Source organism: Protopterus annectens, chromosome 2.part0, assembly GCF_019279795.1.
Source record: "Protopterus annectens isolate FY-2018-M chromosome 2.part0, PAN1.0, whole genome shotgun sequence".
Classification (NCBI taxonomy): Eukaryota; Metazoa; Chordata; order Ceratodontiformes; family Protopteridae; genus Protopterus; species Protopterus annectens.
Genome location: NC_056728.1, coordinates 270629965 through 270655251, shown reverse-complemented (window position 1 = coordinate 270655251; position 25287 = coordinate 270629965). Strand labels below are relative to the sequence as shown.

The window sequence follows — 25287 nt, the reverse complement described above, 5'->3', positions numbered from 1 at the left end:
ATTTTTTAACACACTCCCCAGATGAGAATACGGCTGTTACACCCTATCCAAAACTAAATGATTCCCAATTGGTGTGCTATTGTAATTCCAGGACTAGTACATGTAAGCCACATAATTACAGAAAAGTACTAAATACAAGAGAACAACAAATGTTGAACACTACTGTTCTCCTTTAAAGTTGGTCTTTTTTCTTTTTGTGCAGATGATCGAGGCCCCCCCCCCCACACACACACACACACACAACCTCCAAACTTATAAATGCCAACTTCAAGATTGCCAAACCTTGGAGTAAAGGGAAAATTCTGAAAACAGCAATCGTGGACCTGCATTTTCACTTATTGTCTTTCTGTTGTGAGATTCACAGTAACAAGTCTCAGAATATCAAATGGTTACCTTCCCCAGCACACACACACACACACAGTTACTGTATTGCTTGGTTCCATGATCTTTAAACTTATCAACATGTAATCCTTTTTATTTATTTTTTGCTGTTTTTTTTTTTTTTTACCAGCAGGCTGTCTAAAAGACAATTACCATAGAAGCTCAGATTGTTTTCCATCTCTATACCCAGTTTCTTTGCATCACATCCAAAACTAAAACGTATCAAGCATTTCCAGTAATGGGGGCCAAATTCTGTAATGTCATCCCCAAGTAAATAAGATGCACACCTTCACAAACATGCAATGTGCAAATGCTCCAATAAAGATAATTACATAACTCCTACATTTCACACTTCAGACCAAAAGCCATAACCACCTGTACTTTTATTCCTGCTTTGAGTCTCATTTCTTGATTGTCTTAACACTGTAAACATTGTTTTTATATATAAACATATATACAAAAAACAATGCTTGTTAAACTTTTTGCATATTTTCTTTAATCTTTGATTTCCTTTTCAGTTGTATTGTATATAAATTAGAACACCTGAGCTGAACCTGAAAACAGTCCATTGATTAATAATAAATGGAAAATGAATACATAAGTGCTGATGTGAGGTAAAAAAATGCTTGCTTACTACATATGCAGCTACCAAAGCACTGGACACACAGGAGAGGAAATAGGCCCAGAATGATTTTGATAAAACTGTTATGGAAAAAAATTCAGTAGTTAATAAATATACCTGCTATTTGTGGAAAACCGCAAGATTCTGATACCATATAGGCAACGTCATTTGAACTTGAGTGGCTTAAATTACTGAATCCCAGATTTCTGTTAAATTATGATATAACATGATAAGCAACTTGTAATTATGTCATGCACAAAGTACAAGTTACTCTTCTTGTGATGGTGTAGTTTATCCAGCATTGTCCTTGTTCTTGGGCAAGAACTGAACCACCAGATATTTTTATTAGATCATGTGGTAAATGCATGTATTGTAAAGGCATTACTGTTGTTTTAGTGGCGATATGTAGGAGTCTTTAATACATGTTTTTGCAAAATTAAGGCATTCACACCTGAAAGGGGACAGCATTTGTTTCAAAGTTGTGAAGACTTGGAGGTTAGTATAAAAAATGGGTGTAGTACCACCTCCCATCAGAAAATAGACATGAAAAAACTTGCAGCCTTTCAGAATGATGGATGTGGAGGTGAAGTTTGGAAATGATACAGACTGAAGTATACAAATTTTTATTCAAAAACTAAAAGGTTGGCATGTAACAGCTTAGTCACTTTGCTGGTTTCCATTACATGTTAAACATGTTTTTCCCCCTTTCCCTAGATGATTTCCAAATGTGGTTACAGAAGGTGTTCTCCATGGAATATATTATCCTCATCTTCAGCCAAGGTAGAGACCAATGTGCAAGCAAGGCATGAACGGACGTCAGTGTACATTATACAAACCATTTTCATAAGCCAGCGGTAGCAAGCCTGGATGATGTTACAGCTGCCATGTATTGCACATATGCTTTGATAACATGTACTTTGTAACTGAAAATGCTGCTGTTTCCATTTAAAAAAGAAAAAAGAAAGAAAAGGTAAAAGTAAATTTAAAGTATGTTCCTGACTGTTTTATGAAGACCTTGAGAAACCCCCACTTTGCCTCCTTTTGACCAGGAGCTTATCACAGGGTCTGCAGAAAGTAGTTCACACTTCATTTTCTTGACTTTCTTGTCTCATTGACCGTAGTAGCTATTAACCAGTGTCACTACTTTTCTGCAGATTTTTTTCAGTAAGAAAAAAGAATACAAAACATGCAGGCCACTTTAATGTCTTTAAATGTCTGAATGGATTTGGAGAGATGTTAATGTCCAGTAAATAAGTAGGTGGTTTGTGGATGTTTAAGTGAAAATATCAGGTTCCTATTATTTTGTTGAAGAATCGGATCATCGAACAGCATTTCGGATGGCACTTTTTCTAACATGCTTTTCATTGAACCATTCTGACTGAGATCGCATCACATTACTGTGGAGATTTGGAAATTTGACCTTTCCCCAGTGTAGCACGATCTTGGAGTTGGTGTATATATAGTTAGTGGTGGGGGATGCAGCCCGCCAGAGGGAGGTTTGATGAGAGTAATTCCTGATGCAATACCATTCGATGATCCGATTCTTCAATGTAATAACATAGACCTCAAAATATCCACTGGCATGTTTTAAAAACTGAAGTAATTTATAATTCCACATCTGTCTTTTTCTAACCTCTCATGCTTGTTTATATACACATTACTAACTTTTACCTAATTAATTTAAAACTCTCGATTAAAATTAATATGCTTAATACTAACTAGTTTTATAATGGGGTAAAGTTTGGAACATGCTTGAAAACTACATGACTGTATTAAACATCATCATACCTTATTTGTGTTTGTACATTAACAAAGATGTACTTAAACAGCAAGATGAGATAAGCAGCCTGACTAGATAGACTTCTATTAAAATTTTTTGACCAACTACAGGAACTAACACTAGACCGTTTTTGTGAGCTGCATTTAAGTAATATGACACTATCTTCCATTAACAAATAGGTTGTAGTTATCATTTTTAGGAAGTAGCATCTTCATTTTGTTTTTGTCTGTTTCCACCTAGAGCGATGTTCATTTATATTCAAGTTCCACTCTAACTGTTGGAATAGCACCCAGTGGGAACAACATTTAGTTTAGCATGTTGTCAGATGCTTAAGGGTGTGCATAAAATAACATCATCCAATATGGAAACAATTTTAACTCAACATTAGACAAGAAGTTGAACATGTTCATCTGATAGCTGTGTGTTTTTTACAGCTAGTACAGTATACAGGATTGTATGAAATAAAAACTAAGAGTAGTGTTCATCTTCCTTTACAATTGGAAGTGGGAAGTTATAAGAGAAATACACAAAACCTTTTAAAATTTACATATCAATACATAGCATTAACAGATTTGCATATGCATTTTGTCCATCTGATAACACACTACACATTCACACACATACACTCCAGGTACATGCATAATATGAAGAGTAAAAGCTTAGCAGAAATAAAATTAGCAAGTCTTTTAAATGTACAGAGATCCCAAGCTGGCAGAAGATGCAGGAGCAAGTTTACAGTTTGTCAGAAACACATCATGCCTCTGCACTCAGTGATTTAGAATTACCATAGTTCTTTTTTTTAATTCCAGTTATAAGCATATTCTTACAGGAAGATAGAACCTTGGGTGAATGTGATCACCTTTCTTTGTTCTGTGTCTGTACTGCACTTTTGAGATTTGAGATACTATGTGAAGGTTTGCATTCCAAGTCACATTATTACTGTCATTTATGCAAGTAAACTTTAGTGGCTGTTAAAAATATGCAAATAATTGGATCACCGAGAAGGTCGTGAGACCACTAGTACTTTATGGATGTTATGGTGGGAGGGGTTGTTTATTTCTGGGAATAAGCTAATTTGAAGCACACAGTGGGCAGATTTAAGAGGCATCATGGCAGTATCTTTCACTTAGATCTTTTACACAATATAGCTTGTGTACAAAAAATGTAAACATCTGCATGTTAAAATAGAAATGCTTGTACGTTCAGTTTTTGCAGAAAACAAATTATCAGAAGTGGTAGCACAGTTTCCATAATGTCAGTAAATATCATCTAGCAGAGTTTCTGTAATGTCAGTAAATATCTGTGTATCACCTCATTTTAGTGTCATTGCACTCGTACATTTTTATAAACATTGTATGAATAGAAATTAGTTAAACTTTAAAAAATACTGTGTTGGTTAATTTGATTTCTTTAAGAATATCAGTACAAAGATAGCAAGTAGTGTGCTACAGTTTAAATGGTAAACAAAGGTTATCTCCCCCACCCCAACAAAGTCCAGTTCCAGGACTTATTGAAGCTCTTTAGCACTCTGCATGTGGATTGTAGAAACTGCTTGCTACAGTTTAAAAGGAGTGGATAACCCACCTCTCAGGACTAGTTCACTTCAGAACTGAAGTAGTTCAGCTCTGTTTGTGGACTGTAGCGGTTACTTGCTATAGTTTAATAGTACTGAAGAGATTGCTCTCAGCACTTCATTTGGTGCTCCGTGTACTGTTGCTGATGGCTGCTTGGGGGTAAGTAATTTTTCTCAAGTCTGAGCAGAGGATCTTTTTGCTCCTCAGCTTAAAGTTAAAGTGGAGGTGCCAAATGAAGGGATGGCACTGGGCACCAGAATAGCTAGCTTACAACTCTGTGGGCCTTAGGTTCTACTTCATTTACTGAGATTTTGAAATTCTTCCTCATTGTGATGTTACCATTTTTAGGAGGCATTTGTATTTTTCATGGCCTAATATTATACAGCACTGTCCTTTAAGTATGCAGTTTATTCTGGTCCTTTTATTACATTATGTTTTGGTACAAGCAACTGCCTTGATATGTGCTAAAAGTAAGATAAACTTTGTACGGGAGAATTTTAAACATACCACGAAATTAAATTGTAGGATTACTATCCCCCAACAGTACTGTTTTAAGTTTCCTTGCAGGTTTAGCAACTCTGTTTGATATCTGTCACTTCAAACAGCTCAAGACAGTTGAAGTGCTGCTTTCAGTATTTCATGCTGTCCTTAATTTTCCACGGTTTTAGAAGGATAAAGGCAACACTTCACTGGCCACCAGTGAAAGTTTCATGTAATGCTACATTAACTCGTTCCATTTCATTTTCAGCAACTGTAAGAGATGCATTTCAGTTTATCTAAAATACGTTTTCTAAAATTTTACTGACCTCAGCAAGACACAGTATCTGAATGTAAAACCATAGAAAGTGGCTAACACTGAACTTAAAAAAAAAAAAAATAGTATGCCTAGCCTATGTCAATCAATCTGAGAAAAAATCCTTTCTAAACAGGTATGACATTTGAATAGGGAAAAAAGATGGTCTAAACTATGCCTTTGCAATATTATTGGGGAGGAGTTACTTTAATACTTGCTAACAACCAGTCGTACAGTAAATATTGACACCAACATCTCCCCACTCTATACCATTCCTTACAGTGACTGGGAATGACACCTTGTTGTCATTAGCTAAAAAAGGTAACTATGAATTTACTAATAACCAGCACTTTATAAATATGTTTTAGTGGTGAAAAGTTACATTACAGTTGATGTTCAACTGGAAAACTGCATTAAATTGAAACTAATCAACAATATATTGATATAATTACAGATATTTACCTGTATTAAGTTTGCATTGCTGCCTTACTCATTGAAATGTGTTCTGTTTGACAGACTTAAAACAACTTGTGTTATATATACACTAATCTTTTAAGGTCATATTTTAATGTACAAACTCCTGTTTTTGTAGCCAGTGTTATGTTAGGAAATTATACTTTCATCTGTGTTTCTGAAGCATTCTATAGATGCAAGAAAAGAAAAAAAATTGTTAACATATGACAAGCTAAATAAAATTATTCACATGATTGTTGATTTTATATGTACAGTCATTTATTTTGGCAATACTAAAAATTATAATTTCTTTTTATTTAAAAAATGGTAAAACTTGCAAAGAGTGAAAAAAATATTAATTTTCAAGGTTTTATAAATCATCTTAATACTGAGATTGAAGGCCGTTCTTTTGCATTCAAAAGTAAAGATTTTATTTTCCAGGCTGGTCTCCAAAGTAGATAGTGTTTGCTATAGGTCACTGTCTACCAATCATCAACTTCAACTACAAATGGTTCTTTAACATGAATTGTGCCACTGTTTACTATAATGCAGTCCTTTAATGGAAGGTTATCATCTGTTTGTTGAAGTTCGATGCCATGTACCACACTCTGTAAAGAAAACAAAGAAGAATGAATCCACATACCACTGTATGTTTCTTAACACAAAATATAATAATAATATAAATGGAATAATAATATAAATGTCTTATGGTATGCATGGTTACAGGTAGATTTTTAACCTGAATCCAGTCTGTAATATAACTTATCTGCAATTAATTTTGCTTCCTTCTAATTTGAATGTCAACCATGTATTCTGACATCATTAGAACAGTAGATTCCTTACTTGTTCACTGGAATGTGTTTTGATACAAACAAGTGCAGACCTACACAAAATACCTGCCTGAGTTTGTTTAAAAGCAAGGCAGTAGGGGGTATAGTGGCTGGTCCCATCTTGACTTAGAAGATCATGCTGTCATCAAACACTGACAATCATTATGTTTACAGCAGAGTAATTTTCAGCATGCTGCAGCAGCTGGGTTCACTTTGGTCACATGTTTGGGTGTGTGCCAGGTAGCTAGTTAGGCAGCACATTAACACATGGCTTTAAATTCAAAAGAAAGAAACTGGAACAGGATTTTCAAAAAAAAGTATTTTTTATTAGAACACTTTTGTGCAGAAGGGCATATGGTGTGGTCAGGTATTACTCCAAACCCAGTGCTAGCTCTGGCAATTATTTGAAAGACTGCCACAGAAGTTGTGCTATGCAGTTTACTTGAATATGTGATTGTGTACCTGCTGGCATCCGAAGGCAGGTAAGAGTTAGCTAATATGCTCTGTGAATTTTTATTTTTGTTATTTAAGTGGAACTTATCCAAAAGACACTTTTAACTAATGACTCAGGCTCTTATGCAACAAATACATACAGGTATGTAAAAATGCAAGTACTAGCATACAGTTTTATCAGGCTATCCAATTAGCAGAATGAAGCTAAAAAGGTGTTTTTTTGTATATGGACAGAACGGAATAAAAATATATTTGACATTTTAATACTGTACAAGAATCATTTAATGAATTTTGACAATCAAGGTTCTGATGTTTTAGAGCAGTCATTATCAAATAGTCTGTAAACCTAACAATTGCCAGTCTCCACAATAGTGTGCTCTCCATAAAAGCTGTTACTACTATCATCAAATGTCCTTTATTCTCATACTGTAGCAGAAACCTGGAATTCTTTCCCACAGTCGATCAGGCTTGACCAATCATTTAAGCTAAGGGAATGTTGTTAGTTCTCTTTAGATTGTAAATAATTTTTTTACTTCACAATAATAAACAGAAGACATACAGTATATATATATATATATATATTTATTTATTTATTTATTTTTGTAGCCAATGGATGTAGTGGGCTGATGTTAGAATTTAAAGGTATGGCAAACTTGAGTTTGAGGACATTTTTAATAGTATAAATAACATGCCTCCTATTATCAGCAGATTAAGTAATTGTAGAGGCTGTCTTTTGCTGGCATATAACATTTTTTTTTATCAAACAGGTAAGTGTATTCCTAGCTAATGAAGGATAGTAGGTTGCCAAGGTAATCTGAGATAGTGAAAGGGTTAGCTTTTGAAAATCTTAGTGGTTATGTCAAGTAACATTGTTTGTGTTGTTAACTACTTATTAGCCCTGAAAGGTAAACAGTGATGAATTTGTTAAAAAATAAATGCAAAATTAGCTGACTACAGGAAACGGAACATGGTGTCAATGTTTATTTTATTCAGTATTATGTAATATTCCTACATACTTTAGAAAATAACTTCAATAAAATGATTTCATATTGTATACAAATAAGAAGATACATCTAGGGTTCACTTCTGTTAGAGTGAACTCTCTCTTTACATTCCACTTTTCTTATAATTCTATGTAATGCTGTGAACATACTACCATTGGTTATCTTGTTATAAGGTTCTTAAAATGATAGACATCATTACTAGCATTTAAATGGTTACTGTTAACAGCAAAGGAATCCTGTCAACACACTGCTGTAACTGTTAACCATGTCATTATTGGAGGTTGGCACAATGGTTAATGTGTTTACCTTACAGACACAAGGTGCAGGGATTGATTCTCACATGGGATAATTGGCTAGGCTTAAAATGGCCCACAAGGCCAGTTAGCCTAGTACTAACCAATGAACTAATGAAGACTTTTTTTTAGATGCTAACAGCCTTTATTAAATTATCACTTAAGACATAAAAAGAAAACATATCATATTAACATATTTTTCCATTTATATACATTGTATATCACACATCTTTCTTTGTAACTGTCATCAGTCCAGCATTACATAAATTGCTGAATTCCTGCCTTCCCTTAAACCTCACTCCTTCTGAGCATTATTATGCAGGTATTGTTCCCACAATTTTCTTTTATTTCTATGTAATTTGATCCCTCCCTTTTCTTCCTGTCCTTTTATCTCTTTTATAATCAGTACTTCAAATACAGTTTGTGTAGACTTTGATTTCCATTTTCTAGTAAAGCGTCATTTCCTTAGCTACACAATGTTATTCACTTAATATTCATGACAAAGTACTCCGTATGGAGTTTTGGAAGTGTAATGAGTTGGAAGATTTTAAAAAACATACATTCCTAGTTACCTCATTCTTCCCCATCACACTTCCGACATCTGAGGGAAAATACTTTGTGGAGTCTGCCTGTGATATAAACATACCCATGAAAACACTTCCAATTAAAGATCCTAAATCTTCTGGACTTTGTTGCATACTTGGGACCCATACATGTCTTCCCATTGTTGTCTTGTAAATGGCTTTTCCATTCTCTGTTCCCAGTCTTTTCTAACCTCCTCTGATTGATTCTTTTAGTTATCATGCAATATTTTGTATTCCCTACAAATTTTCCCTTTTTTAACAGCAGCTTCTATTTCAGATTCAACTAGAAAACGTACCAGAGCGGGCCTTTCACTTAAGATTAAGTAGAATGTCTATTTCATTTTGATGCTATCACTGCAACTGTTTCATATAATGTACAAGTAGACTGCTAACTTCCCTAAGCAACACAAATATAAGGGTAAAGAATTTGGTAGACAAAAAAAGCTACTGCCATACACACTTCAATATTTAAGAGGGAGTTGTCTTAAACTCAGAAGCCTAGTAAATCTAGGTAATAAATTCTAATATTTCCAGGCTGCAAGGTGGAATGATTCTAGTGTTTTTTTTTTCTCCTCTGGGTGTGAAAAGACAAGTTTTAGATTCAATGGCTCAGCATGTAGCACTTTCACTTTTGTTGCTGAAAGATCAAAAGATGGTGGGTTCTCTTCCCATGCCAGATTTTCCAATACTGACAGCTGCATTTGGAGGGAGTGTAGATGCTGTATCCCTTTGCATGCTGGCCTTCAGATGAAGAAGAAAAAAAAAAAGGTCCCAGCTGTCCACATTGATGGTAGCTCAGGTAGATGTAAAGGTTATCTCATGGTACTTACTGAAAACAGCAGGGCATCTTTATTATGTGCTACTTACATCTGCATACAGTTAAACATTTTCTTCCCTTTCAACATCTATTACACCTTGCCTGTCAGCTCTGCACTCTAACTATAACCAACATTTTATTTATCTGTGTGACATTTATTGTACAGAATCTCACAACTCTGTCCATACACGATCATTTCAATTTTTATTCCTTTTTTCCTTACATCTTTACTTTTGTTCCAAAAAAGTCTGTAAAAAAAAAAAAAATCATAATTTTTGCACCTTCTTTCCTGATGCTGTTTGTATTTCATCATTGAGTCTTCCCTAAAAAGTTTTGACACATCTGCTTTTCTAACCCTTCGCCTCATTTGTTCCTTCCTCCTATGCTTCCCATTAATCTATCTAGTAAAATCTGTTTATATTTTCATACAAGTACTTGTCATACTTTGTCACATGTTGTCTTCTAGTATTCCTTCATATCTTCACATTTTTCTATCATAATCTTTTTTTTTCCAGCTCCACTATCTGTGGATATACCAAACAGCTCCAAAGGGAAGAAAAATGAATGTATGAGACATAGTCACTGTTTTGCATTGATTGTGCAGTTGGAGATGCCGATTTGAAAAATATTCAAGGGTGTTATGAGCACTGTGGGAATTCTCAGCATCTGGGAGGAAGCCAATGGCAAGCAAATCCTACTAAAAACAGAATTATACAACTACCCCCCATTAATATTCAAAAACGTGCACGCTGATTTGTCAGCGTGCACGTTGTAAATCCGAGTTATAGTAATGGAAAAAGGTCCGGTCGCCCAGACTTTTTCCATTACTATAACTCTTAACATTACTGTCTCGCTATGTTAAATGAGTTTAACATAGCAAGACAGCTTTAAAAAAAGCAACGGAGATTCTCCGTTGCTTTTTTTAAAGCTGTTTCGCTATGTTAAACCCATTTAACATAGCAAAACAGTTTTTAAAAAGCAACGGAAAAAGCAAGATCTTGCTTTCTCCGTTGCTTTTGCTCACAGCTCTGATGTACTGCTTAGGCATACGCATGCACAGTACATCAGAGCTGCCGCAGAATACCAGACAGCTGCGGAAGGGCAGCAAGGAGGCATTACACAATGCCATTATTTAAGAAAAGTAATTATTTTTTTCTTAAATAATGTAATTGGATAATAGCTATAACCCACTTCTGGGTGTGGGTAATGCTTCGCCCTCGTGACCAAACCACACCAACCGTGGGTAAATCCAGCATTACCCACACCCAGGCATGGGTTATTGCTATATTAAGCAACTCCCAATACAAAACTCCAAAGCAGTTGGTAAAGCAGGATCCACATATGATGAGCTGATTAAAAATACCAGTATTCTGTAACTTACTCTGTTAGGTGAATAATAAAATGAAGTTGCAGCTAGGTGTGTTGTTGAAGAGAGCTTATTTTGCTGGTCTTCCTTGCAATACTAATGAAAGTAAAAAAGCTCATGCTGTATAGAGCACATAAACATCCTAATGATACTTTGCCCATTATTGTTTTTAATCTAAATATTCTAATAGAAGGGCACCCCCCCCCCACCAGGCAGATCTGATGAAAAGTAGGCAAAAGTACATTAGAAGAAAACTCACAACCTCAGAAATGTTTTTACTATTTCTCACACACACACATTTATATATATATATATATATATATATATATATATATATAATTATGTTTAATTCTAATGACATAATTGTTACTGGTATGAAAAGCATTTAGATCCAGTCTTTTTTGGCAGCAAAAATCTGCTATGTTAAAGATATCCAGGAGGTATGACTTTGGTTTCACTCTTCCAGTCACCTGGGCACTCCCCCAGAGAATGACATGCCCTAGGGACTGCCAGAGCAGAGAAACATAAAAAAATAAGTGGTTCTTAGCCAGATGTAACTCAGACAATACTTCTCTGCTTTGATGACCAATAAGGACTAAGAAGAAGATATGGCTCCTGAGGTTTGTCTTCCAGCTTTTACTAGCTTATTACTTCCATTTGCTTCCTAGAGGTCCTTATTTAGTTATCCGACTTTGATGTTAGTGTTTGAGTCAGTGGAGAGAGTTCCATTCTGCTCAGGTGCTGGAAAGTTGCTCTCTGTATCAGATCCAGCCTGATCCTCCAGTGTACTTGTTACCTTGATCTCCCATTATCCTGTTCAGGGACAGCCTGCACCTCTAGGCCTCAGGCAGATCCAGAGCCAGAGCTCCCCAAGAGGAGCACATCTGTGGAAGAGGCAACACCTAGAATCTCCTCAGGAATCATTAACAGAAGAAGATAACCTCAGTGAAAGGCAGGCTTCCAAAAATCTTCCCGTGAAGATGACTGTCACCATCTGGAACTGATGACATGAAGGGAAGGTTAGGCCTCTGAATCCCTTTCCCCTGAGGTATCAGTTTTTTCTTGAGACCTGGATATCATCCCTTCCATACCCGCTCATCAATTTAGTATCTAGGACATCATGGAGAGAACCAGATATGGTGGAGACTGTAAAAGCCAGGCAGGGTTTAGTTCCACCCACATATAGGGAACATTGGAGGAAGGGGCCTGTGGTCACTGCCACCATTGTAGCCACAGCAATCAAGAAGAAACTCTCACAGGAGAGTGCATCTATCCATCCTCCCAATACAGAGTCCAAAGCATTGGATTGATGTGAGTCGTGCATGCGTGCTTCAGCCATCTTTGCTTTTTGTGCAATGAACTACATGGCACACCTGACAAGACTTGATTAAGTAGGTTAATAAATCTATAGCAACCCAGATGACGACCAGTATACACACAAGTCCATGAAGGGTCAGTTGGCTACCATGCTGACTTTGAATGTATCCACACACTTGCTATCCAGCTCAGCAGATGGTATGGTGGAGAGCTTTGTGAAGCTCAGTTTGGTGATTCTACCTTGTCTGGGCCTAAAGTTAAAGACACACCAACTAGGAGAGAACAGACATCTGTAGTGGGGGGTCTGCTTTTCCATCCCCAGAAAGGGTGGAAAGCTTGTCTTTTTTTTCTGGAAATCTTAGTAGTTTGTCCAAGATAGTCCAGGTGAAATTGCCCCCAGTGCTGATGGGGGGCAGACTTTAATGGACACCATCATAAAGGCAGGAGCAGTCTGCAAAAATCAGAATTTAGGGAAGTATCTCCATTTCACCTTTTCAGTGCTCCTGTAGGTTTGCCTATCTGCTGCACTCTGGAGGCAGGGGGCTTCACTGCCATTCTCAAGCTTGGGAGGTCATCACCACAGATTCATAGGTGTTGAAAGTTATTAGAGGCTACACAATCCTTTTTGTATTCTACCCAGACTTTCATCAAAAATGCAGAAGTGAAGGAAAGCAGGAGAAATACAAAACTGGTAGTAAAACTAGTCATTCAGGATGTCCCACCAGACTACTGTGGATCTGGGATCTGCTCATGATTCTTTCGGTGCCCAAGAAAAACAAGGACCACAGAGTCATTTTGGTTCTAAGACTAGATTTGTTTGTTCAAAAAGGCCAAATACCAGACTGGAACAGTGCAGTCTACTCTAACTCTGTTGAGGTAAGATGACTGGATGTGCTCAGTGAACCTCAAAGATGGTTACTATCACACAAAAATAGCCAGGCATTCCAGGAGGTTTCTGCACTTCTGGCTATGAGAGAGTCACCAGCAGTTTCAGGCATTGCCCTGTGTCTCACCATAGTCCCCCCAGGTGTTCATCAAATGTACGGCAGTGGTGGTAGCTCAGTTCAGGCTGCAGGGGTTTTGATTCTTCCTGCCCCTGGACAATTGACTCCTTACAGTGAATTCAAGGGCATAATTACTTCATGCAAGAGACTTCTTGCTTCATCTGTGCCTTCCCTAGGAATCACAGTGAACATCAGAAAATCCAAGCTAGAGCCAGTCCTGGCTTTACAGTCCACAGGATGCCATTTGGACAGAACTAGTCAGACTGCCAGGCTTCCTTTTTAAAAGCTTTCATCTCTACGCCTTCAAGCACCCAGGTTCTTCTTTCTCAGAGACCACCCACTTCTCTCATCCTTTGGCTCCTTGGATTGATGGTGACTGCCATCTGTTTAGCCAAGATATATGTGAGAGCACTTCAGTGGCCACTCAGTCCAGTGGTCTCTGACATATCTTCCTATGCAGTTTTCAATAAGACTGATGGAGGTTTGTAGCAATCACACCTCTTGATGAATGACATCCAACAGTGTTTGATCAGGTTGCTGCTTTGATTCCTCCCCTTGACCATGGATACTTCCCTCCTGGAGTGTGGAAGCACTTTAAGTGAAGGACAGTCCAACATTACATGGTCCAAGTTGGAGGGCAATTTGTACACCAATGTTGTGAAGAGGAAAGTGGCCCTCCTGTTGTTGCAGGGTTTTCATGACTGCCTCCACAATGGTGTGAAATTGATCCAGACCAACAATGTCTGGTATATCAACAAACAAGTTGGAACCCATTCTTGCCACCCTGTGCTGACAGAATATAAGGATGAGGCAGCAGGCAGTGTCTTTCCAACTTTTTCTGACTGCAACACGCATCCCAAGTTCTGGAGCCAATCCAGATATAATCTGCATGCATTACAACAGCCTCACCCAGATCTCAAATCCCTCAGACTGACTGCTTGGTGCCTTCACTTCCAGGGATGGCCAAGCTATCTGCCAGAGTCATTCATGTTCTTTTCTCATTTCAGAAGACTTCAACCAGGATAATGTAGGGCAGCAAATAGAAAAAAATTAGGGTTTGGGCCATATCTAAAGGCCTAAACCCTTTTTCAGCACCCTTAGAAGTATTCTCTTGGACTTCTTGGCTAGTCTTTTTCAATTAGGGGAGAGTTACTCTACTGTCAAGATTTAGATAGTGGCTATTTCTAATTTTCATGTTGGTCTGGATAATTTCCCCATAGCATCCCTGAAACATTCTAATGCTTTTTTGAAAGGAGCCTTTATTTGCGTTACAAGCTTTAACTAGAGCTCCCTTTGAAATTGCTACTAAGGTGAATCTAAAGGCTTTATCTTGGAAAAAAATCTTGGTTGCAGTGACGTCTGCTGAGTGATACTTTGTCATGTAAGCCTCCTTATCCAATTTTTCACAAAAGGCAGGTGTCATTAAGAACTAATTCAGCCTTTTTTCCCCAAGGTGATCTCAAAATCTAATTTAAACCAGTCCATTCATTTACCATTGTTCTTAGAGAAGTTCAGTAAGAAAGTCTTCATAGGTTGGATTTGCATTGACAATTAAGATTTTACTTACACAGGATAAAGAAAATCTGATCAGATTTTTGTCCTTTTCCAGAGTTACCCCAAGAAAGGGAATATATAAGGTCACTTTGTCCAGTGGTTTACTGACTGTATTTCTTTAATAGATTATAGTTGCCATCCAAGCTAAAAAAACTTATTCCACTAGGGCAGTTGCTACCTCGACAGCCTTCTTTAATCACACATCTCTGGTTGAAATTGTTCGGTAACAACTTGGTCTAATGCTCATATCTTTGTGAGTTATTAAAAGCATGACATTCAGTTTAGGGCAAGAGCTATGTTTAGCTTCATCATTCTTCAAAATGTCCTCTCTTAGTATCACCCAAGTCAGCCTAGCTGAGACGCTATTCCACAGGTTGAGGCATGTGATCGAGGCAACTTTGAATACAAAAGTGTCATCTTCAGACTGTATCACCCTCCCATTCAAATTGTCATCTGCACTTTTGGCTTCTAGAGTCCTGTTAGACCTCTTAAGTAATGTTTTTTCAGCTGGTAGTTTTCTTCAGAGGGGTACAGTATGCCAGTCACAAACTTAATCTGAGGAGATTAGGTAGTGCAAGGCATTATGGGAGCTTAGAAGCTAAAAGTCTAAGTGCTGGCATTAGATCCTATAACCCATCAATAGCACAAGTCAACATGAATCTAGCATTATGGTAAGTACGTAACTTTCATTTATCAGTAATTGCCTATTTGTAGTCTCATTTTTATTTCCATGAAAGTCAGCTCTGAATTATATTTTTTTAATTGAAAATAACATGCCGTGTTAGTAGGAGGGATGCAAAGAATGACTATGCTTTATATATACCTCCACACAGCCACGTTTATAATAAAAAAAAAAACCCACACACCTGGGGGACGTTTGTAATGAGATTTGCACTTTTTTTTTGTTGTTGTCAAAGCACATTCCAGTACATGAACAACTGAAGCCAATTTCAGATACTGTAATGTCTCACTATTTTAAGATATACACACATTTTTCTTGCTGTATCCTTGAGGGCTGCCATCAATAACTGCTTGAAAGCACTGTATATGGGTGGAAGAATGTCTGCATAGGTACATTACCAAATTAAACAAGACTGCTGCTGGATGTAACATACTGTGGAGGACTGAGGCTAAGGTAAGAGAAGGGCTGTGTACTGTGCAAAGTAGTAAATGTGATTGTATAAAATTCCAGACTGAAACCGAGGTAATGCCTGCAAATGAACCATGCAAAGTGATATTCAGATGGCAAAGCAAAAGCTTAGGTATTTTGAACAGGACTTTAACCATCAGCAAATGTTTCTGGCCAGGAGTTACTCACTGGAGCCTGCCAACATCCAACCACAATACAAACACATGCAGTACAGCAACCACTTGCTGAATATTATCTTAGTGAATGTAATTCTTCCCAGTCCTGATTCCCTAGAGTAAACATTCCTTGATATTACAGTACGTGAGAAGACTTTTTTTTTCTTTCTTTTACCTTGCAGTGAATTTACCATTTCCACAATGTTGTAGGGTTATGGAGTACATAGATTTAAGTAACAGAGTACAAGAACACTTTGAACATACATAGTAAAAAAACATTTTTTGGAGTCGCACCTAGAGATTTGGCTTTTTTTTTGGGGGGGGGGGGGGATTCAACATTTCACACCTTTGAACGTAATACAGAAATACTGTGCCTCCACCTCTTACCCACTCAGCTCCTGAGATGGAATATAAAATGCCCTAAGGGTCTTTCTTGAATTGTATTGCATATGTGCACTGCTATCTTGTGCAACAGGTAGAAATAGGCTCATCTGTGAAGATGCACAAGAGTCTCTTCTGCAAAATTGGCCTGGATGTCTTGGTAATTAGAATGATGACCTCATGGATCTAAGGAGCTATGATATGATAAGCATATGGAAAAACTGACCTACCTTCAAAAGACCCACACACTTGAGGAATGCTGAGAATTTGTTTGACTCAGGCTAGTAATCACCTTATGAACCTAGCATAACAGCCCAAGAGCCTTTCCAGGCCTAACCATATTTAACCCGAGAGCAATAGCAGTATGGGGTACAGTGGTAACACATGTTCCTCTGGTACCACTGCAGCTTCCTCATGTATAACCTTGCTAGGGGCACCATCAAAATGGAAGGCACCACTCTGCAGTCCTTTGCAGCAGGATAGGAAAACCACTTAAGGGCAGAAAGGCCTTGTTGTCTTTGTACAGCAATACCATTAAGAGGCAAGATGGGTTCTAGATGGGATTGCAGAAGTTTTAGGAGGAGACATAGGTTTTAAAAGCACATCAGAGCCTTCTGAATCTCTTCTGCAGTTGCTGCTTGAATGAACAGTCGTTCATCTAAGGCTATATAATAAATAACCATCATTCTGCAGTAGCCAGACACTTTATGAATACCCCATGAGAAGTAGTTAAATCAAAAGGCAAGGAGGTGAACTAGTACTGCCAACTCCCTGCATTGAATCCAAGAAATAATCTGTCTAAGGGTGTAAGTTAGTAGGAATCCTTTAGGCCCTGACCACGTGAGCTTAAGGAAAAGTTTTTCAAGCTGAAAAAAAAAATACATATATATATATATATATATATATATATATATATATAGTCTATTAAGAAGTGAAACAAAGTACATTTCCAGTTTAGTATGTAATAACAGCAACACCAAATTATACTGTGTCCAAAGCTCATCCTTCAAAAAGGGGTTTCAGTTAATTAGACATTTTGCAGTGTAGTACACACTACCGCAAGACTTAGAAATCACTTGTAACTGGTGTTTGTCAAAAGCAGCAACTGAGTGCTTGTGTATTGGTACATTTTCACTTGAGTGGTAACATAGGGTCAAAAATCACACTATCAAGTACCAGTGCAAAACTACCTCATTTGGATTGTGTCTTCTAATTCAGAAATGAATAAGATGAGTGAGTTACATGCCTCCCTTTTTGAGAAGTTCAGAATGCTTTCCAGTAACTATGGCTGCTTTTTAAAACTCTCAGGCTAGAGAGGAGACTCATGATAAATTTTACTTCACTGACATAGATGTAACTCCTCAGGCATCTAAGTAAAATCATTCATTACAGATGAAACAAATACATTGTGAAATTTCATCTACAATCAATTCCAATAGAAAAAAAAATGTTGCGTCTTTCGGCTTTTCCCAGTTAGGGGTCGCCACAGCAGAACTCTGGTCCACTAATGATTGGCAGTAGATTTTTACATGCCAAGTTGCCAGCTCTGATGCACAACCTTCAACAAAGGTATGCCCATTCATGGATGTCTCCACGCAGAAGACACTCTACCTGACAATTGAACCGGACAGCATCTTTTTTTTTTTTTTTTTTTAAAGAAGGGGGCTCTGCCCCACATCGTATACATACTAATGCCATGGTTGCAAAGAGTTATGTTATAATCAAGATTCAGCAGCTCAACTATAACGCAATTCAAACACCTATACCTCTGGCATTTCAATACAAAAAAAAAAAAAGAGAACACTTTGGGTTGCCAAACAAAGCAGACCTGATCCAATGTTTGACAGCTGCCATAAATCATGTCAGTATGCAGGCCATTCAAGAAGTTAACAAAAAGTATTGAAATTATACTCATTAGCAACTTCATAATGCCACTCTGTGGGGAAGATAACTCTTCATAACTAGTCAAGTTTAATGAAGCATCACTAACAATTCTGCAGAACTTATGCTGGACATTAAATTGTGTAGACTGGTATTTCCCACCCATCTGCTGGAATATATTAAAGATAGAATCTGGAGAGGTGTGCATAGCATCCAAACAAGACAAATTTTTCTTTAGCAGATGAAAGTCATAACACTGTTTCTCATATTCCTGTTTTCAGAGCTCTAGTTAGGTGATCATGAACAGAAAACTACTCTGCTGTTAGTGACAATAGTTTGATGGTAGATACCAGATTAATTTCAGTGAAGAGACTGGGCCTGACAATTAGCAACATGTGCACATTCATTCAAGCTGAGAAGATTCACTGTGTTCCTTGTTCAACAACAAGCAAGGAATCACACTAGAATATATATATATATATATATATAAAGCTTTTCTATTCTTCTGCTGGAAGCCCTTACATAACAGCAACATAGATAACTAACCCCCCTCATTTTATAATTTTACCAGTTATGGGACAGTTTATTTTAGCTGTATAATTCATATGCTTGGCACTTTTACTTTCATCATTAAAAGTAGAAAAATAACTTGGAGCAGAGCAGCAATGATATTCAAGATATTTCAGTTTAGCAATCTGGATTATACACACCTAAATCCAACAGCTACATTTCACAACTGTTTTATTACCTACAAATTGACTGCAAGAAGGCTCACTAGACAGTTCACTTCTTTCATGTTGGAAAGATTAGAAGGCCGTTGGTTCTAGTCCCATACCAGATACTTAGATTCATAATACTGAAGTTGCAATGCAGCATAAGGATGGTTATGCTTGACTACAGAGGTGTCGGCCTTTGGCCGATGCATTAAATGGAGAAGCAATCTGCCTCAGCTGAATGCAAATAATCCAACTACACTTGCTTACAACATGATGAAAACACTACAAATACACACTATTCACTGAAATCTCTCACATAAATGCATATCTTATTAAAACAGCTTGGTACAATATATGTATTCCTCAAAGAATGCTTAACTACAGCAGTTATGTAAAATCACTAATTTGCATAAGAATGCCTTTTTATTTTCCATCTTTTATTATACAATGCATACTGGCATCTCCAAGTTCTCCACATATACACCAATTACTATTTTATCTAAATGATCCTGTTACTGCCACAAACCTTCTATCCTACATTCTAAGTCCTCGAAAAGTTCTTTTCACAAACGTCCCTGTTCATGCTTCTGGAGACCTGTTATGGGAGATGATCTTGGCTCAGGTTGGGATGCTTGGTTAGCAGAAAACTCGATCTGAAGGAAGGAGGGAAACAGGGACATTATGGGTGGGAGGAGGAGCTTGAACCTCAGATTAGATGCTAGAAATGCAGCTATGGATCTCAGTACTCAACAGGTTGAAGACAAATGAAGAGCAACAACTCAGATGGAAAGTTATAGTGAGTACATAACTTTTTTTAAAACCATAATCAAAGCCAATTTCTAGGGTTCACACAGGGAACAGTGTAGAGCAAAGGGGGAGGGGGTGCAGCTGCATTAACATAACATTCAAACTATATGTTGCATGAGAGCTAACAGCCCTCAGTTGTATGCACAGAGTGTCATCTAAAAAATTGAAACACGGTAATGTCTTTCTTCTTGTACTCTTAAGCACTTTGTACATTTTTTAAGAAAAAGTGTGAGGTATTTCTTAAAATACAGATCTCTGAATTTTAGGTATGTATCAATGTGACTACTACGTTTCCTCTGGAAAGATGTAGGTGTTTGTAATGACAAAGTCAGAGCTCCTTAGTGGTCTGCAACATAGACAGTAGTTAATAGAATGCCTGTTAACTACTGGTACAGTGAGAAACAGATGGACCTTGACATAGTGCTGGCAGGCTTACATGATCCAACTATGTTCTCTGAAGGTAATGCGGATGAGCAGACAGCAAGCAAACCTATACTGTATGCTAAGGATATTCACTGCTTGGTTTACACCTTGTAGTGAAGAAAACAGTCACAGAAGAGGAATTCATCTAGGCCACAGTTATATAGCATAGTTGCTGATGCAAATAATCCTACAAGCAAACACTAATATTTTAGGAAAGTGAAGAGCTAGAAGCATCCCAAGAGGCAGAGGATGGGAGAAGAAGACTATTTTACAAGGAAGAGATGAGGGTACACAGAGAGAAAGGAAGGACTCAAGAATCACAAGCAGTAGCTAAAGCAGAAACAACAAGCTAGAAGAGGGGACAAATTGCATAAAACATATGTTGCACACAGTAGACAAAGTGAGCAAAAGACAGCAGCAGTGCATTAGTCCTCAAGACACAATAGTGGGATGCTCTAGGGACTAAGAGGGAAAGGTGCGGGTATCACTAATCTAAGGCTGATAATAGACACAGAATTGTAAGTACTAAGAAGTTAAAGGATACAGTGAGGGACCAGAAGGGCCATTCATCAAGAGAAGGTTGGGAAAAAAGTGGAAGTGGATTAAAAAAAAAAAAAAAAATGAACAGTGGAGAGAGAAACACTGATGAGAAAGGGTTCAGGCCAAAGAAAGGAGGAAAAATAGTTAACAGGAACAAAAAGGCACAGAAAATGGAAAAGAGGAGAAAAGGAAAACATATCCACTATGGGACAACAAATGGATGGTGCAGTGGTTCATTGGTAGCGTTGTCGGCTCACAACAAGAGGTTCTCCAGTCTGATTCTCAGCTGGAATGTCTTTTGTGCAGAGTCTGCATGTCCTCTCTGTGTTTGTGTGGGTTTCCTCCAGGGGCTCTGTTTTTTTTCCCCACATTTCAAAGACATGCATCTGGAGCATTTCTCCCCAGGCCTCCACTGAAAATTGGCTTCATTCCATGTCAGACTTTCCTGGTAAACAAATGTTAAATACATAAAATAAAAAGTAAAGCCAGCCAGGGCAAGAAACAGTGAAAATGTAAGGGCATAGGAAACAAGGGTACCCAAGAGTGGTTAGAGGGGTAATTAGCCACATAATCCAATGAGGACAGAGCAAGAAAAACCTAAATCATAACTTGGAATGTAGGAGAGTATCAAACCCAATCAAAAAGAGAAGAAAGTACATAAGAGAAATAGAGTATGCTTGATCCAAGAAAGTTAAAAAAAAAAAATCAGATAACTGAAAACCCCAATAACAAAAGGAATATTCAGCAAGCATGGCAGATCATACAAGGGGGAGGAGAGACAGAGACTGCCATTCTGTTCAGAAGATGGTTACTAGGACAGAGGGAAAGTAAGAAAGTTAACGGGAGAAATGAAAGGTAGGTAATATTTATGCACCAAACAAGTACAGTTGCAATTTCTGAGAGGTTGTTTACAGCCTGGTAGCAGGCAGAAGCTAGAGACCAATTAGAATGCATAGGGGTGACTATAATATAGCACTAAACCTAGAATAGGACATGGAGGGAGAGGGAGTATAACACTGTTAAACAAAGGGACCTAAAGAAAGAACTGAAGAAAACGTGGACATATGGAGAGCAAGACATGAATAAGAAAGACTGTTCACCTTTTCCAAATACATCAGGGGAGTAGGACAGACTGCTTCAGAGAAAGAGGGCTAATGGATTATGCACTAGTAATGTGTGGACATCATGGTTGAGAGAAAGCATCAGGGTCAGTGGAAATGGAACAAATCAAAACGGTGAACAAGTGAGGAGAATAACAGAAAAAACATTTTGTTAAACTACAGCTACAAGGCCAGATTTAAACAAGATTAAGGTGGCAATACAATCCTGGATAATACCAGAAGCAAGGAAATATAGAAGAGGCCGGAAAGAGAATCTGAGGAAATGGGAACAAGACTTAAGAAGAATACATAAGCAGCTTGATAAGAGTGAAATAATAAAGAAATAGAACTACTGCTACAGGAAATAAGAATAAAGAGTGATATTGGAAACCTAGATATGACAAAAAAAAAAGTAAAAGCATAACTTCTTGCGGCTTTAGGGGGAAAGCAGGACAGACTCTGGCATGGACACAAAGAAAATGACATTAATAGATAATACAAACCAAAGGGGAAAATATAGAAATCAAAAGCTTTTTCTTTCACTACCAAGAAAGTACAGTTGTATACACTTACCATAAATGTAGATGTTCGCGTGTATTCACTGTTGCAGTCATTACATTTGGGTTATCTGCTTGCAGCTAGCCCACAGTCAGCCTGATTAACAAAGTCTTGGGTCCTGCGTCGGTTGCTGTCCCTTCTTCCATAACGTCAGGTCGTCAGGGGTATAAAACATGCAGCCTAAGCCATTTTAATCAGTTTTTCTTGCCCCAGATGTCAGGTGCCCCTCAAATGGGGAGCAAATTATATATATATATATATATATATATATATAATATAAAATTTAGAACACCAAAAATATACCTCCAAATAAAAGCAAATACAATAAGAAGGCTTTTGAGTATAGTAACAGAAAGAAGAGGTATAAAAAGAGAAAAGTAGGGGGCTGGCAAGTGGATAACCAGGACTGCAACAGTGAATACACTCGAACATCTACATTTATGGTAAGTGTACACAAATGTATCATGTTCTTCATGTTTCACTGTTGCAGTCATTACATTTGGGTAGAATCCCAAAGCTATGGTTGGGAGGATGGAATTATACAGCATTAGGAGCATCTATAAGGCCCTGCAGGACAGCAGTGGCAAAGCTTGCTCTGGATTTAGAGAAGGGAGGTAAATGGTAATGCTTGGTGAACGTATGAACTGAGCTCCAGGTAGCAGCTTCTAGAATGTCTCTGGTAGGATCCCCTCTGAGAAAGGCTGCAGACATAGATGCAGCCCTGGTGGAATGGGATCTGATCCCCTTGGGGACAGGTTTACCATGATGCATGTAGCAGAAACGAATACAATGGCTTATCCATTTTGAAATTGTCTGCTTTGAGATAGCCTTTCTCTCTGCCCCTGCAGCAAATGCCACCAGTAGTTGCTGAGATTTTGTCCTGTTCAAGTAGAATCTTAGTTGCCTGTGTACATCCAATGAGTGCAGAATCCGCTCTCCCTTGTTCTGTGGATTTGGGAAAAAAGTTGGCAGATGAATGGTCTGATTAAGAGCCACACTACATACCACTTTAGGCATAAAGGATGGATTGATCCTGAGCGCTACCCTGTCCGAGTAGAAAATAATGAAAGGCTCCACTTCCATGAGAGCCTGTAGTTCTGAGATCCTTCTAGCTGAAGTAACTGCTAAAAGAAAAGCTGTCTTCCAAAAGAGAAATTGTATGTCTGCAGTAGCAGCTGGCTCAGAAGGAGGTAGGGTGAGCTTTTCCAACACAAAATTTAGGTCCCATGCAGGAGTTGGTGCTCTCCTGGGAGGTCTTAAATTTTTGGCCCCTCTGAGATACTGCTTTAGCAGGGGATGAGAAAAGAGGGGAGGCTCTGTGTTGTAATGAGCGGAAATGGCAGAGGCGTGGATTTTTATGGAAGAGAAAGATAAACCCTTGTGAAGCATCTCAGTTAAACATTGCAGAATCTGAGGAACATTGGGCATTTCTGTGCTTATTCCTTGTGCCTGATTCCAGGCACAGAATCTTTTCCAATTATCAGCATAAGATTTTCTAGTGCTAGGCCTTCTAGCTTCCAAAATGACATCCATCACATGTTTGCTGAGAGATGTAACTGGTGAAATTAATTGAGTAGCCATGCTGCAAGATTCAGAGTTTGGAGCGGAGTATGTAGAACTTTAAAGTTCTGCTGAGACAGTAGATAAGGTGTCTGAGACAGATACCACGCAGGAAGGTGTAATATATTGCGTAGTAGCGGGTACCAGTGTTGGTGAGGCCAGTCTGGAGCAATCAGAATCATTTTTGGTTTATCCTGTCGTTTAGTAAGACCTTGGAGAGCAGAGGCAGGGGGGGAAAAGCATAGACTGATAGGTTTTTCCAGCTGAAGGATAGAGCTTCCACTTTCCAAGCTTTTTTGTGATGAATTATTGTGCAGAATTTGTCCAACTGATAGTTTTGGGGTGAGGCAAAAAGATCTATGTCTGGGCTCCCCCATTTGCGTGTCAACATGCTGAAGATTTGTGGATCCAGTTTCCATTTGTGTGGGTCCATAAGATTTCTGTTTAGTTCGTCTGCCAGAGTATTTTGTTTTCCTGGCAGGAATTGAGTTTGTAGATGTATTTGGTAAGACAAGGCTGTGTTCCACAAAGCCATGGTTAGTCTACAAAGGGGGTAGGAATGGGTACCCCCCTGCTTGTTTATGTACCACATGACTGTGGTGTTGTCCGTCTTTATCAGTAGTTGTCCTGGATGAAGAAAGTCCTTGAAAGCTGTCAGAGCATTCTGTACAGCTAGCATCACTTTCTGGTTGATATGCAGGTACATTTGATTTGGGCTCCATTCACCCTGAATGAATCTCCCTGCCAGATGCGCCCCCCAAGCATAGTCTGATGCATCTGTAGTCAGGGTTTGGGTGGCAGGGGTTGGAATGAATGATAGTCCCTTGTTTTCGTGACAGGCCTCTGCCCACCAAAGGAACTCTTGCTGCAGGCAAGGAATGATAGGAATCATTGTTTCCAGGCTGTGACAATGTTGACTCCATAAGCTTTTTAGGTAACATTGAAGTTGGGCATTAATCCCTATGTCACCCAATGGGTTGCTAAATGGCTTACTGATAGAACCCACACTATAAAAGTAGCTGACTCCAAATCCAGCTCCAGACAAGTGACAAGTGGAGTACCTCAGGGTTCAGTCCTGGGGCCGCTCTTGTTTGGCATCTACTTCTCTGAAGTACAGGTCAACACTAAGGGACTCTGGCTAACAAAGTTTGCAGATGACTGCAAACTTGGAGCCATTATTGAATCCCCAAA

General features: G+C 38.1%; 2 protein-coding genes across 4 annotated transcripts in view; one reads left to right on the top strand and one right to left on the bottom strand.

The window, feature by feature from the left end:
• SNX24 (sorting nexin 24) overlaps nucleotides 1–5857 on the top strand; it is a 1571570-nt gene extending 1565713 nt beyond the window's left edge. For both annotated transcript variants that reach the window (XM_044060756.1, XM_044060757.1), the window contains one exon: nucleotides 1718–5857. In XM_044060756.1, the coding sequence (XP_043916691.1) occupies nucleotides 1718–1812 (95 nt within the window). In that variant the 3' untranslated portion in view covers nucleotides 1813–5857. The remainder of the gene's footprint in view (nucleotides 1–1717) is intronic.
• Nucleotides 5858–5860: 3 nt separating this feature from the next.
• PPIC (peptidylprolyl isomerase C) overlaps nucleotides 5861–25287 on the bottom strand; it is a 263346-nt gene continuing 243919 nt past the window's right edge. The window contains exons 5-6 of one of the 2 annotated variants that reach the window (XM_044060755.1): nucleotides 19635–19761; nucleotides 6100–6211 (exon numbers count right to left, since the gene is read on the bottom strand). In XM_044060755.1, coding sequence (XP_043916690.1) covers nucleotides 19672–19761 — 90 coding nt within the window. In that variant the 3' untranslated portion in view covers nucleotides 6100–6211; nucleotides 19635–19671. Of the gene's footprint in view, nucleotides 6212–19634; nucleotides 19762–25287 lie in introns of both variants that reach the window. The other variant, XM_044060754.1, reaches the window with a different exon arrangement.